The sequence below is a fragment of the Scyliorhinus canicula genome, chromosome 23, assembly GCF_902713615.1.
Source record: "Scyliorhinus canicula chromosome 23, sScyCan1.1, whole genome shotgun sequence".
Classification (NCBI taxonomy): domain Eukaryota; kingdom Metazoa; phylum Chordata; class Chondrichthyes; order Carcharhiniformes; family Scyliorhinidae; genus Scyliorhinus; species Scyliorhinus canicula.
Window position 1 is genome coordinate 21346344 of NC_052168.1, and position 15286 is coordinate 21361629.

At 52.5% G+C, this 15286-nt stretch overlaps 1 protein-coding gene across 2 annotated transcripts in view; it reads left to right on the plus strand.

Annotated features, from left to right (window-relative positions):
• The window catches only part of sept3 (septin 3), a 75128-nt gene that overhangs the window by 30240 nt on the left and 29602 nt on the right, over window positions 1-15286 (plus strand). For both annotated transcript variants that reach the window (XM_038783858.1, XM_038783857.1), the window contains exon 4: window positions 4109-4190. In XM_038783858.1, the coding sequence (XP_038639786.1) occupies window positions 4109-4190 (82 nt within the window). The remainder of the gene's footprint in view (window positions 1-4108; window positions 4191-15286) is intronic.

Below are 15286 nucleotides of genomic sequence, written 5' to 3' on the forward strand. Positions count from 1 at the left end.
AGGAGGCCTATGTGAAGATGAGGCGTGAAGTTTCAGTTGGGGCACTTGATAGTTACAAGGAAGCGAGGAAGGATCTAAAGAGAGAGCTGAGACGAGCAAGGAGGGGACATGAGAAGTCTTTGGCAGGTAGGATCAAGGAAAACCCAAAAGCTTTCTATAGGTATGTCAGGAATAAAAGAATGACTAGGGTAAGAGTAGGGCCAGTCAAGGACAGTGGTGGGAAGTTGTGTGTGGAGGCTGAGGAGATAAGCGAGATACTAAATGAATACTTTGCATCAGTATTCACTCAAGAAAAAGATAATATTGTGGAGGAGAATGCTGAGACCCAGGCTATTAGAATAGATGGCATTGAGGTGCGTAGGGAAGAAGTGTTGGCAATTCTGGACAAGGTGAAAATAGATAAGTCCCCGGGGCCGGATGGGATTTATCCTAGGATTCTCTGGGAAGCCAGGGAAGAGATTGCTGAGCCTTTGGCTTTGATTTTTAGGTCATCATTGGCTACAGGAATAGTGCCAGAGGACTGGAGGATAGCAAATGTGGTCCCTTTGTTCAAGAAGGGGAGTAGAGATAACCCCGGTAACTATAGGCCGGTGAGCCTAACGTCTGTGGTGGGTAAAGTCTTGGAGAGGATTATAAAAGATACGATTTATAATCATCTAGATAGGAATAATATGATTAGGGACAGTCAGCATGGTTTTGTGAAGGGTAGGTCATGCCTCACAAACCTTATCGAGTTCTTTGAGAAGGTGACTGAACAGGTAGACGAGGGTAGAGCAGTTGATGTGGTGTATATGGATTTCAGTAAAGCGTTTGATAAGGTTACCCACGGTCGGCTATTGCAGAAAATACGGAGGCTGGGGATTGAGGGTGATTTAGAGATGTGGATCAGAAATTGGCTAGTTGAAAGAAGACAGAGAGTGGTAGTTGATGGGAAATGTTCAGAATGGAGTTCAGTTACGAGTGGCGTACCACAAGGATCTGTTCTGGGGCCGTTGCTGTTTGTCATTTTTATAAATGACCTAGAGGAGGGCGCAGAAGGATGGGTGAGTAAATTTGCAGACGACACTAAAGTCGGTGGAGTTGTAGACAGTGCGGAAGGATGTTGCAGGTTACAGAGGGACATAGATAAGCTGCAGAGCTGGGCTGAGAGGTGGCAAATGGAGTTTAATGTGGAGAAGTGTGAGGTGATTCACTTTGGAAAGAATAACAGAAATGCGGAATATTTGGCTAATGGTAAAATTCTTGGTAGTGTGGATGAGCAGAGGGATCTCGGTGTCCATGTACATAGATCCCTGAAAGTTGCCACCCAGGTTGATAGGGTTGTGAAGAAGGCCTATGGTGTGTTGGCCTTTATTGGTAGAGGGATTGAGTTCCGGAGCCATGAGGTCATGTTGCAGTTGTACAAAACTTTAGTACGGCCGCATTTGGAGTATTGCGTACAGTTCTGGTCGCCTCATTATAGGAAGAACGTGGAAGCCTTGGAACGGGTGCAGAGGAGATTTACCAGGATGTTGCCTGGTATGGAGGGAAAATCTTATGAGGAAAGGCTGATGGACTTGAGGTTGTTTTCGTTAGAGGGAAGAAGGTTAAGAGGTGACTTAATAGAGGCATACAAAATGATCAGAGGGTTAGATAGGGTGGACAGCGAGAGTCTTCTCCCGCGGATGGAGGTGGCTAGCACGAGGGGACATAGCCTTAAATTGAGGGGTAATAGATACAGGACAGACGTCAGAGGTGGGTTTTTTACGCAAAGAGTGGTGAGGCCGTGGAATGCCCTACCTGCAACAGTAGTGAACACGCCAACATTGAGGGCATTTAAAAATTTATTGGATAAGCATATGGATGATAAGGGCATAGTGTAGGTTAGATGGCCTTTAGATTTTTTCCATGTCGGTGCAACATCGAGGGCCGAAGGGCCTGTACTGCGCTGTATCGTTCTATGTTCTAAAGTTCCTCTACACTATTCCCTTATCGTCCATATGTCTATCCAATGACCATTTGAATGCGTTTAGTGTTGGCGAGTCCACTACTGTTGCAGGCAGGGCATTCCACGCCCTTACTACTCTCTGAGTAAAGAACCTACCTCTGACATCTGTCCTATATCTATCTCCCCTCAATTTAAAGCTATGTCCCCTCATGCTAGACATCACCATCCAAGGAAAAAGGCTCTCGATGTCCACCCTATTTAATCCTCTGATCATCTTGCCTCAATTAAGTCCCCTCTTAACCTTCTTCTCTCTAACGAAAACAGCCTCAAGTCCTTCAGCCTTTCCTCATATGATCTTCCCTCCATACCAGGCAACATTCTGGTAAATCTCCTCTGTACCCTTTCCAATGCTTCCACATCCTTCCTATAATGCGGCGACCAGAACTGCACACAATACTCCAAATGCGGCCGCACCAGAGTTTTGTACACCTGCAACATAACCTCATGGCTCCGAAACTCAACTCCTCTACCAATAAAAGCTAACACACCGTACGCCTTCTTAACAACCCTATCAACCTGGGTGGCAACTTTCAGGGAGCTATGGACATGGACACCTAGATCTCTCTGCTCGTCCACACTACCAAGAATCTTACCATTAGCCCAGTACTCTGTCTTCCTGTTATTCCTTCCAAAATGAATCACCTCACACTTTTCTGCATTAAACTCCATTTGCCACCTGCCAGCCCAGCTCTGCAGCTTATCTATGTCCCTCTGTAACTTGTAACATCCTTCTGCACTGTCCACAACTCCACCGACTTTAGTGTCATCTGCAAATTTACTCACCCATGCTTCTACGCCCTCCTCCAGGTCATTTATAAAATGACAAACAGCAGCGGCCCCAAAACAGATCCTTGTGGTACACCACTAGTAACTGGACACCAGTCAGAGCATTTCCCATCAACCACCACCCTTTGTCTTCTATCAGCTAGCCAATTTCTGATCCAAACTGCTAAATCACCCTGAATCCCATGCCTCTGTATTGTCTGCAATAGCCTACCGTGGGGAACCTTATCAAACGCTTTACTGAAATCCATATACACCACATCAACTGCTTTACCCTCATCCACCTGTTTGGTCACCTTCTCGAAGAACTCAATGAGGTTAGTGAGGCACGACCTACCCTTCACAAAACCATGTTGACTATCTCTAATCAAATTATTCCTTTCCAGATGATTATACATCCTATCTCTTATAAACTTTTCCAAGACTTTTCCCACAACAGAAGTAAGGCTCACTGGTCTATAGTTACTGGGGTTATCTCTACTCTCCTTCTTGTACAAGGGGACAACATTTGCTATCCTCCAGTCTTCTGGCACTATTCCTGTAGACAATGATGACATAAAGATCAAAGCCAAAGGCTCAGCAACCTTCTCCCTAGCTTCCCAGAGAATCTTAGGATAAATCCCATCTGGCCCAGGGGACTTATCTATTTACACACTTTCCAGAATCGCTAACACCTCCTCCTTATGAACCTCAAGCCCTTCTAGTCTAGTCGCCTGTATCTCAGTATTCTCCTCGACAACTTTGTCTTTTTCCTGCGTGAATACTGACGAAAAATATTCATTTAGCACCTCTCCTATCTCCTCGGACTCCACGCACAACTTCCCACTAAGTTGTCATTGACATTAGACGGAAGATGGAGCACTAATTACTTTGTTGTCATGGCAGCTGATGTCAAGTAACCTGAAGCTAGATTGTGCTCAATTAGGAGGTCGGATCTGTTCATGTTTAAATAGAAGAAAATCTCTGACCTCTGAATATCCAACTGGGCAAAATAATCTTTCTTCAGTTGAAAACTCTCCACCAATCTCCTTATTGCTCCGTCTGCCTCAGTGGGAATATTCCGAGTCTCACTATGGTGGTGAAATGCTGGACCCACCATAACCTCTCTGATGTGGGCCCACATCACCCTAATGGTAAACAATCTGATTATTAGCTCTTTATTTACAAATTCCGTATCTAATTTTTAAAGCGATAGGACCTTCGACAAAGACCCTTCTCTCTCGACAGACGCTGCCAGACCTGCTGAAAGTGTCCAGCATTTTCTGTTGTTGCGTGTGCTGATCGCTGAGCAGTTTTCCCAATTGTACGCTGATCTTTTTCACTGTTTCTGTGTTACAGTTATTGAGGAGAAAGGGGTGAAAATGAAGCTGACAGTGATTGACACTCCAGGATTCGGAGATCAAATCAACAACGATAACTGGTACGTTGCTGGGGACGCTTCTCTCGAGCAACAAGCGCTCTCTCCGGGCAACCCAGTTAAGGGTTTTCTTTAATGTCACTGATTTGAAAGGCTAAGAACAGGAGGGTTGAGGTTACAGAGCTGATAATCATCCCAGATTTTAAAAAATACAGGAATACAGACTGGAGTGTCAGTCTGAGAAACAGGGATCCCTGCAGGGAAAAGATTGAAGTGAGCGCATTCCGATTGAATTCTTACACTCGGAGCAGGATCTGGTCTGTCCAAATCCTGAGTGTGCTGGACAGAGGAGACGGGAAGAAACTTTCCCCCCTCGTAAAAGGATCGAGGGCGAGAGGGCACAGGTTCAGAGTAATTCGCAAAAGAAGCCAATGCGATGGGTGGAGAACGCGATCCCACAGCGAGCTGTCGAGGCCTGGAATGCGCGGCCTGCGCGTGTGGTGGAGGCAGGTTCAATCGAGACTTTCCAGAGGGTTTTAGATGATTATTTGAACAGAAACAATGCGCAGGGGTGCGGGGGGGGGGGGGTAAAGGCAGGGGAACAGCACTGTGTCACGATGCTCGTTTCGTGAGCCGGTGCAGACATGATGGGTCGAGTGGCCTCCTCCTGTGGCGTAACCATTCTGTGATTCTGCGAGATAGGTGGTGAGAGATCCCTGTTGTCGCCCCTGGGGAAGGAATGCTGAACGATGCGGCAAAGTTCAGACCTGTCCCACACACTGCAGAACACAACTCTGAACATTAGTATGAACAGACAATGAAAGGTGAACAGAAAAAAACACAACATTGTTCCTTCCACAGTGAGGTCACTGCCCCTAACCCCACCTCTAATGATCAATGTCAGGAGGCGTGCCAGTATACTTCACATCTGACTCAGCGACTCTCAGCAAATAGCGACCATCCATACATGAAACTAATGTCAATTATTTACAAATGAATTTTAAATTTGAACAAAATCTTTGTGCTCTCAAATCTTCTGTTAATGGAAAGGGAGTTGGGTCGGAAAGTTTTGCCCATGATGCATGGAGTTCATAGAATCCTTACAGTGCAGAAGGAGGCCATTCGGCCCATCTTGTCCGTGCCAGCCCGTGGACACCCAGGTGCCCTTTCTATTCCCACCTTCCTGCACCCGGTCCACAGCCCTGTAGCTGACAGCACTTAAGGTGCAGATCCAGGTACTTTTTAAAAGAGTTTAGGGTCTCTGCCTCCCCCACCAATTCGGGCAGCGAATTCCAGACTCCCACTACCCTCTGAGTAAAAAGGTTCTTCCTCATGTCCCCTCTACACCTTCTTCCACTTAGCCTGAATCGATGACCCCTGGCTTTTGAACTCTCTGCCAAGGGAAGCAGGTTCCTCCTGTCTATCTCTACCCCCCTCACAATTTTGTACACTTCAGCCGCCCCCCCCCTCAGCCTTCGCTGGTCCAAAGAATACAACCCCAACCTCTCCAATCGCTCCTCCTGGCTACACTATTCCAGCCCTGGCAACATTCTTGTGAACCTCCTCTGCTCTCTCTCCCGAGCAATAACCTCCTTCCTGTAATGTGGTGACCAGAACTGTGCACAATACTCCAGTTGTGACCTCACCAGTGTTTTATACAATTCCAACGTTATATCCGTACTTTTATATTCTATACTTCTGCCAATGAAGGAGAGCTTTCCATACGCTTTAATTACAACCTTGTCTACTTGAACTGCTGCCTTTAGGGACCTTTGTACCTGTACACCAAGATCTCTCACTTCATCTACCCCTCTTGGTATTTTCCCATTTATTGTGCACTCCCTATAACTGTTTGACCTCCCTAAATGCTGACCTCACACATCTCCGTGTTAAAATCCATTTGCCTCTTTATCGCCCACTGAACAACCCATTCAGGGATTCAGTATCATTCTGGAGATTATAGCTATCCTCAACACTGCCCACCCGGCCAATCTTTGTGTCGTCTGCAAATTTCCCAATCGTTACCCCCATGTTCACATCCAAATCGTGAATACATATTTTAATCTTTGGTAACGAAGCTGGGCAGGTGGTTGAAGAATCAGAAGGGGAGCATTTTGCAGACAGTGATCATAATTCTGTTAGATTGAAGATTGTTATGGAAACGGACAAGGATGGGCCTGAGATCAAAGTTCTAAACTGGGGCAGGCTGATGTTAATAAGATCAGATATGATTTGTCCAGTGCTGGGAGCAGACACTTTTCGGTAAATCTGTGAGAGAACAGTGGGACGCAGTCAAGAAGGAAATAGGGAGGGTGCAGAGCCAACATGTTCCAATCAGGAAACAGGGTGGGACCAACAAATCCAGTGAGCCCTGGATACCGAGGGATGTACAGCGTTGGATCGGGAGAGAAAGGGAGGCTTATGGCAGATACCGAGGGCTCAAAACAGCAGAAACCTGAGAGGCAGCGGAATGTGCAAGAGGGAATTAAAAAAGAAAATTAGGAGAACAAAAAGGGTACATGAGAGGATTCTGGCCGGTAAAATAAAGGAAAATCCTAAATTGTTTTGGAAGTGCATTAAGGGTAAAAGGATAACTCGGGAAAGAGTCGTGCCGATTATGGACCACACTAATTAGTGCGGAGCTGGAGGATGTAGGTCGGATTATAAATGAATACTTTGTGTCAGTGTTCACTTGTGAGAGGGTCGGTGTGGGTGTAGAAATCAGGGAGAAGGACTGTAATAAAATGAAAGAGATGAACACAGACAGAGAGGAGGTTCTGAGGGGTCTGGCAGGCTTAACAGTCGATAAATCTCCAGGGCCAGATGGGATGCATCCCAGGCTGCTGAGTGAGACAAGGGAGGAAATAGCAGGGGGGCTGGCAATAATTTTCAATTCCTCTCTGGCCACAGGAGAGATGCCGGAGGACTGGAGGATAGTCAATGTGGTTCCATTATTCAAGAAGGGAGGAGGGGATAGGCCTGGAAACTACAGTCTAACCTCATTGATAGGGAAACTATTGGAAGCAATTCTGAGAGACAGAATTAATCTACATTTGGAGAGGCCGGGATTAATCAGGAATAGGCAGCGTGGGTCTGTTAAGGGAAGGTCATGTCTGACCAACATGATTGAATTTTTCAAAGAGGTGACCAGGTGCGTAGATTGAGGCAATGTATTTGACATAGTCTACTCGGACTTCAACAAGGTTCAATAAGGTCTCAGATGGGGAAGGTCAGAGCCACGGGATCCAAGGAAATTTGGCAAATTGGATGCAGAATTGGCTGAGTGGCAGGAAGCAGAAGGGGGATGGGCGAGGGGTGTTTTTCTGACTGGAAACCTGTGTCCACTGGGGTCCCGCAGGGATCGGTGTCGGGGTCCCGCAGGGATCAGTGTTGGGGTCTCGCAGGGATCAGTGTTGGGGTCCCGCAGGGATCATTGTTGGGGACAGGGATCAGTGTTGGGGTCCCGCAGGGATCAGTGTTGGGGACAGGGATCAGTGTTGGGGTCCCGCAGGGATCAGTGTTGGGGACAGGGATCAGTGTTGGGGTCCCGCAGGGATCAGTGTTGGGGTCCCACAGGGACCAGTGTTGGGGTCCCGCAGGGATCAGTGTTGGGGACAGGGATCAGTGTTGGGGTCCCGCAGGGATCAGTGTTGGGGTCCCACAGGGATCAGTGTTGGGGACAGGGATCAGTGTTGGGGACAGGGATCAGTGATGGGGTCCCGCAGGGATCAGTGTTGGGGTCCCGCAGGGAACAGTGTTGGGGTCCCACAGGGACCAGTGTTGGGGTCCCGCAGGGATCAGTGTTGGGGTCCCGCAGGGATCAGTGTTGGGGACAGGGATCAGTGTTGGGGACAGGGATCAGTGTTGGGGTCTCACAGGGATCAGTGTTGGGGTCCCGCAGGGATCAGTGTTGGGGTCCCGCAGGGATCAGTGTTGGGGACAGGGATCAGTGTTGGGGACAGGGATTAGTGTTGGTGACAGGGATCAGTGTTGGGGTCCCGCAGGGATCAGTGTTGGGGTCCCACAGGGATCAGTGTTGGGGTCCCACAGGGATCAGTGTTGGGGTCCCGCAGGGATCAGTGTTGGGGTCCCACAGGGGTCAGTGTTGGGGTCCCACAGGGGTCAGTGTTGGGGTCCCACAGGGATCAGTGTTGGGGTCCCACAGGGATCAGTGTTGGGGTCCCACAGGGATCAGTGTTGGGGACAGGGATCAGTGTTGGGGGCAGGGATCAGTGTTGGGGGCAGGGATCAGTGTTGGGGACAGGGATCAGTGTTGGGGACAGGGATCAGTGTTGGGGTCCCACGGGGATCAGTGTTGGGGTCCCACAGGGATCAGTGTTGGGGTCCCGCAGGGATCAGTGTTGGGGACAGGGATCAGTGTTGGGGTCCCGCAGGGATCAGTGTTGGGGCCCCACAGGGATCAGTGTTGGGGTCCCACAGGGATCAGTGTTGGGGTCCCGCAAGGATCAGTGTTGGGGACAGGGATCAGTGTTGGGGACAGGGATCAGTGTTGGGGTCTCACAGGGATCAGTGTTGGGGTCCCACAGGGATCAGTGTTGGGGACAGGGATCAGTGTTGGGGTCCCGCAGGGATCAGTGTTGGGGTCCCGCAGGGATCAGTGTTGGGGTCCCGCAGGGATCAGTGTTGGGGTCCCACAGGGATCAGTGTTGGGGACAGGGATCAGTGTTGGGGACAGGGATCAGTGTTGGGGTCCCACAGGGATCAGTGTTGGGGTCCCGCAGGGATCAGTGTTGGGGACAGGGATCAGTGTTGGGGACAGGGATCAGTGTTGGGGACAGGGATCAGTGTTGGGGACAGGGATCAGTGTTGGGGTCCCGCAGGGATCAGTGTTGGGGACAGGGATCAGTGTTGGGGTCCCGCAGGGATCAGTGTTGGGGACAGGGATCAGTGTTGGGGTCCCGCAGGGATCAGTGTTGGGGTCCCACAGGGACCAGTGTTGGGGTCCCGCAGGGATCAGTGTTGGGGACAGGGATCAGTGTTGGGGTCCCACAGGGATCAGTGTTGGGGACAGGGATCAGTGTTGGGGACAGGGATCAGTGATGGGGTCCCGCAGGGATCAGTGTTGGGGTCCCGCAGGGAACAGTGTTGAGGTCCCACAGGGACCAGTGTTGGGGTCCCGCAGGGATCAGTGTTGGGGTCCCGCAGGGATCAGTGTTGGGGTCCCGCAGGGATCAGTGTTGGGGACAGGGATCAGTGTTGGGGTCCCGCAGGGATCAGTGTTGGGGACAGGGATCAGTGTTGGGGTCCCGCAGGGATCAGTGTTGGGGACAGGGATCAGTGTTGGGGTCCCGCAGGGATCAGTGTTGGGGTCCCACAGGGATCAGTGTTGGGGTCCCGCAGGGATCAGTGTTGGGGACAGGGATCAGTGTTGGGGTCCCGCAGGGATCAGTGTTGGGGTCCCACAGGGATCAGTGTTGGGGACAGGGATCAGTGTTGGGGACAGGGATCAGTGATGGGGTCCCGCAGGGATCAGTGTTGGGGTCCCGCAGGGAACAGTGTTGGGGTCCCACAGGGACCAGTGTTGGGGTCCCGCAGGGATCAGTGTTGGGGTCCCGCAGGGATCAGTGTTGGGGACAGGGATCAGTGTTGGGGACAGGGATCAGTGTTGGGGTCTCACAGGGATCAGTGTTGGGGTCCCGCAGGGATCAGTGTTGGGGTCCCGCAGGGATCAGTGTTGGGGACAGGGATCAGTGTTGGGGACAGGGATTAGTGTTGGTGACAGGGATCAGTGTTGGGGTCCCGCAGGGATCAGTGTTGGGGACAGGGATCAGTGTTGGGGTCCCGCAGGGATCAGTGTTGGGGACAGGGATCAGTGTTGGGGTCCCGCAGGGATCAGTGTTGGGGTCCCGCGGGGATCAGTGTTGGGGTCCCGCAGGGATCAGTGTTGGGGTCCCACAGGGACCAGTGTTGGGGTCCCGCAGGGATCAGTGTTGGGGACAGGGATCAGTGTTGGGGTCCCACAGGGATCAGTGTTGGGGACAGGGATCAGTGTTGGGGACAGGGATCAGTGATGGGGTCCCGCAGGGATCAGTGTTGGGGTCCCGCAGGGAACAGTGTTGAGGTCCCACAGGGACCAGTGTTGGGGTCCCGCAGGGATCAGTGTTGGGGTCCCGCAGGGATCAGTGTTGGGGTCCCGCAGGGATCAGTGTTGGGGACAGGGATCAGTGTTGGGGTCCCGCAGGGATCAGTGTTGGGGACAGGGATCAGTGTTGGGGTCCCGCAGGGATCAGTGTTGGGGACAGGGATCAGTGTTGGGGTCCCGCAGGGATCAGTGTTGGGGTCCCACAGGGACCAGTGTTGGGGTCCCGCAGGGATCAGTGTTGGGGACAGGGATCAGTGTTGGGGTCCCGCAGGGATCAGTGTTGGGGTCCCACAGGGATCAGTGTTGGGGACAGGGATCAGTGTTGGGGACAGGGATCAGTGATGGGGTCCCGCAGGGATCAGTGTTGGGGTCCCGCAGGGAACAGTGTTGGGGTCCCACAGGGACCAGTGTTGGGGTCCCGCAGGGATCAGTGTTGGGGTCCCGCAGGGATCAGTGTTGGGGACAGGGATCAGTGTTGGGGACAGGGATCAGTGTTGGGGTCTCGCAGGGATCAGTGTTGGGGTCCCGCAGGGATCAGTGTTGGGGTCCCGCAGGGATCAGTGTTGGGGACAGGGATCAGTGTTGGGGACAGGGATTAGTGTTGGTGACAGGGATCAGTGTTGGGGTCCCGCAGGGATCAGTGTTGGGGTCCCACAGGGATCAGTGTTGGGGTCCCACAGGGATCAGTGTTGGGGTCCCGCAGGGATCAGTGTTGGGGTCCCACAGGGGTCAGTGTTGGGGTCCCACAGGGGTCAGTGTTGGGGTCCCACAGGGATCAGTGTTGGGGTCCCACAGGGATCAGTGTTGGGGTCCCACAGGGATCAGTGTTGGGGACAGGGATCAGTGTTGGGGGCAGGGATCAGTGTTGGGGGCAGGGATCAGTGTTGGGGACAGGGATCAGTGTTGGGGACAGGGATCAGTGTTGGGGTCCCACGGGGATCAGTGTTGGGGTCCCACAGGGATCAGTGTTGGGGTCCCGCAGGGATCAGTGTTGGGGACAGGGATCAGTGTTGGGGTCCCGCAGGGATCAGTGTTGGGGCCCCACAGGGATCAGTGTTGGGGTCCCACAGGGATCAGTGTTGGGGTCCCGCAAGGATCAGTGTTGGGGACAGGGATCAGTGTTGGGGACAGGGATCAGTGTTGGGGTCTCACAGGGATCAGTGTTGGGGTCCCACAGGGATCAGTGTTGGGGACAGGGATCAGTGATGGGGTCCCGCAGGGATCAGTGTTGGGGTCCCGCAGGGATCAGTGTTGGGGTCCCGCAGGGATCAGTGTTGGGGTCCCACAGGGATCAGTGTTGGGGACAGGGATCAGTGTTGGGGACAGGGATCAGTGTTGGGGTCCCACAGGGATCAGTGTTGGGGTCCCGCAGGGATCAGTGTTGGGGACAGGGATCAGTGTTGGGGACAGGGATCAGTGTTGGGGACAGGGATCAGTGTTGGGGACAGGGATCAGTGTTGGGGTCCCGCAGGGATCAGTGTTGGGGACAGGGATCAGTGTTGGGGTCCCGCAGGGATCAGTGTTGGGGACAGGGATCAGTGTTGGGGTCCCGCAGGGATCAGTGTTGGGGTCCCACAGGGACCAGTGTTGGGGTCCCGCAGGGATCAGTGTTGGGGACAGGGATCAGTGTTGGGGTCCCACAGGGATCAGTGTTGGGGACAGGGATCAGTGTTGGGGACAGGGATCAGTGATGGGGTCCCGCAGGGATCAGTGTTGGGGTCCCGCAGGGAACAGTGTTGAGGTCCCACAGGGACCAGTGTTGGGGTCCCGCAGGGATCAGTGTTGGGGTCCCGCAGGGATCAGTGTTGGGGTCCCGCAGGGATCAGTGTTGGGGACAGGGATCAGTGTTGGGGACAGGGATCAGTGTTGGGGTCTCACAGGGATCAGTGTTGGGGTCCCGCAGGGATCAGAGTTGGGGTCCCGCAGGGATCAGTGTTGGGGTCTCACAGGGATCAGTGTTGGGGTCCCGCAGGGATCAGTGTTGGGGTCCCGCAGGGATCAGTGTTGGGGTCCCACAGGGATCAGTGTTGGGGTCCCGCAGGGATCAGTGTTGGGGTCCCACAGGGATCAGTGTTGGGGTCCCACAGAGATCAGTGTTGGGGACAGGGATCAGTGTTGGGGACAGGGATCAGTGTTGGGGACAGGGATCAGTGTTAGGGACAGGGATCAGTGTTGGGGTCCCACAGGGATCAGTGTTGGGGACAGGGATCAGTGTTGGGGACAGGGATCAGTGTTGGGGTCCCACAGGGATCAGTGTTGAGGTCCCGCAGGGATCAGCGTTGGGGTCCCGCAGGGATCAATGTTGAGGTCCCGCAGGGATCAGTGTTGGGGTCCCGCAGGGATCAGTGTTGGGGACAGGGATCAGTGTTGGGGACAGGGATCAGTGTTGAGGTCCCGCAGGGATCAGTGTTGGGGGCAGGGATCAGTGTTGGGGTCCCGCAGGGATCAGTGTTGGGGACAGGGATCAGTGTTGGGGACAGGGATCAGTGTTGAGGTCCTGCAGGGATCAGTGTTGGGGGCAGGGATCAGTGTTGGGGTCCCGCAGGGATCAGTGTTGGGGACAGGGATCAGTGTTGGGGATGGGCTGGACAGGTGGGCTGATCAGTGGCAAATGCAGTTCAGTTCGGATAAGTGTGAGGTGATGCACTTGGGCAGGACAGACAAGGCAAAGGGTATACATGATAAACGGCAGGACCCTGGGAAGCACCAAGGATCAGAGGGACCTTGGTGTGTATATACACCTGTCCCTTAAGGTTGCAGAGCAGGTGGATACAGTGGTTAAGAAGGCAGATGGTAAACTTGCCTTTATTTGCCACGGCAGCCAGTTTAAGAGCAGGGAGGTTATGCTGGAACTGTGTAAGACGTTGGTTAGGCCACAGCTAGAGTATTGTGCGCAGTTCTGGAATCCACATTATAGGAGGGATGTGATAGCACTGGGAAGGGGGCAGAGGGGATTCACCAGGATGTTGCCTGGGCTGGAGAGTTTTAGCGACGATGATTGATTGGATAGACTGGGATTGTTTTCCCTCAAGCAGAGGAGACTGAGGGGACATGATTGAGTTGTATAAAATTATGAGGGGCGTACGTGGACAGGAAGAAACTTTTCTCCTTGGTGGACGGATCACTGGCCAGGGGGACCTGATTTAAGGTAAGGGGACGGGAGGTTTCGAGGGGATGTGAGGAAAAACCTTTTCACCCAGAGGGTGGTGGGAGTCTGGAACTCGCTGCCTGAAAGGGTGGTGGAGGCAGAGACCCTCACAACATTTCCGAAGTATTTAGATGTGCCCTTGTGATCCCAGGACAGACACGGCTATGGGCCAAACGCTGGGAATTGGGATTAAAATGGTTGTGTAGTTGTTCAGGCCCCTCCCACTTTATTGACCGTGCCCCCCCCCCTTCACCACACCCAACCTTGGGGAGGCCCCTGGGAAACCCCCCTTACCCCTCCCCTCTATTTGGAAAGATCCCCCGGAAGCAATCCCTGGCAGTGCGACCTGGGCACCCTGGCAGTGCCAGAGGGCCAGAGTGGCAGTGTCCATGTTGCCAGCAGGGGTGTCAGGGTACCACACTGCCATGCCCCCGACCACCCGGACATCTCCAATTGCCTGGGAGACCCCCCCCCCCCACCACCCCGGTGCCGGTACGCCTGATCCACGTTTGTGTGGTACTAAATTGACCTTTGACAGGCATGGTTCATTAGGCTCATTTAAATATTCAGATCAGGATTTCGCCCAGTGATGGCAAGATGCAGATCGCACCGGGCAGAGCGAGTCCGATCAGCCAGGCTCCCGGCGCGGAGCCCTATGTTCAGATCACGCTCGGTTCGCCCGCTGCGCCCGCATCCACGCCTGGAGAAACACAGTCGCTGAATCGCGCCCATCAATGGAGTTCTCCAAAGTCAGCATGGATCTATGAAAGGAAAATCATGTTTCACACACCTGCTAAGAGTTTTCTGAGGACGTACATAACTTGTAGAATAGATAAGGGTGAACCAGTGGATGTGGTGTATTTGGATTTTCGGAAAGCTTTTGACATAAAGTCCCTCATAAAAGATTAGTGCGCAAAATTGAAGTGCACGGGATTGGAGGTAATGCATTGACATGGATTTAGAATTGGTCCGTGGTGAGGAAACAGTGAGTAAGAATAAATGGGAAAGTGGTGGGCGATGACAGTGGGGTCCCACAGGGATCAGTGTTTGGACTCCAGCTATTCACAACATACATCAATGATTTAGATGAGGGAACCAGAAATAATATTTCCAAGTTTGCTGGTGACACAAATCTTGGTGGAATGTTAGTGGTGAGGAGGATGTTAAGGGCAGCACGGTAGCATAGTGGATAGCACAATCGCTTCACAGCTCCAGGGTCCCAGGTTCGATTCCCGGCTTGGGTCACTGCCTGTGCGGAGTCTGCACATCCTCCCCGTGTGTGCGTGGGTTTCCTCCGGGTGCTCCGGTTTCCTCCCACAGTCCAAAGATGTGCAGGTTAGGTGGATTGGCCGTGATAAATTCCCCTTAGTGTCCAAAATTGCCCTTAGTGTTGGGTGGGGTTACTGGGTTATGGGGATAGGGTGGAGTTGTTGACCTTGGGTAGGGTGCTCTTTCCAAGAGCTGGTGCAGACTTGATGGGCCGAATGGCCTCCTTCTGCACTGTAACTTCTATGATATGATATCATAACATTCCAGGCTCTGGGCCAAGTGCTGGTAAATAGGATGAGATTGGCAGGTCAGGAGTTTTTCATGGGTGGGTGCAGACTTGATGGGCTGAAGGGCCTCGTCTGTATGTGATTCTGATTCTATAACGTTGAGATTGTGGATCAGCCGTGATCATAACGAATGGCGGAGCAGGCTTGAGGGGCCGAATGGCCTCCTCCTGCTCCCGTATTCCATATTTCAATACACAGTGGGGTTCCTGGACAAAGCAATCTGAAATCCCTCTCTCCACTATTTTTGTGTTGCCCTGGATGAACCCTTCTGTTTAAAAAAGTGAAGGATTTGATGTGAACAAACGTATAGCAGACCCCACACTGTAAAGTCAGGGTCAGTGTTGCCCCTTCA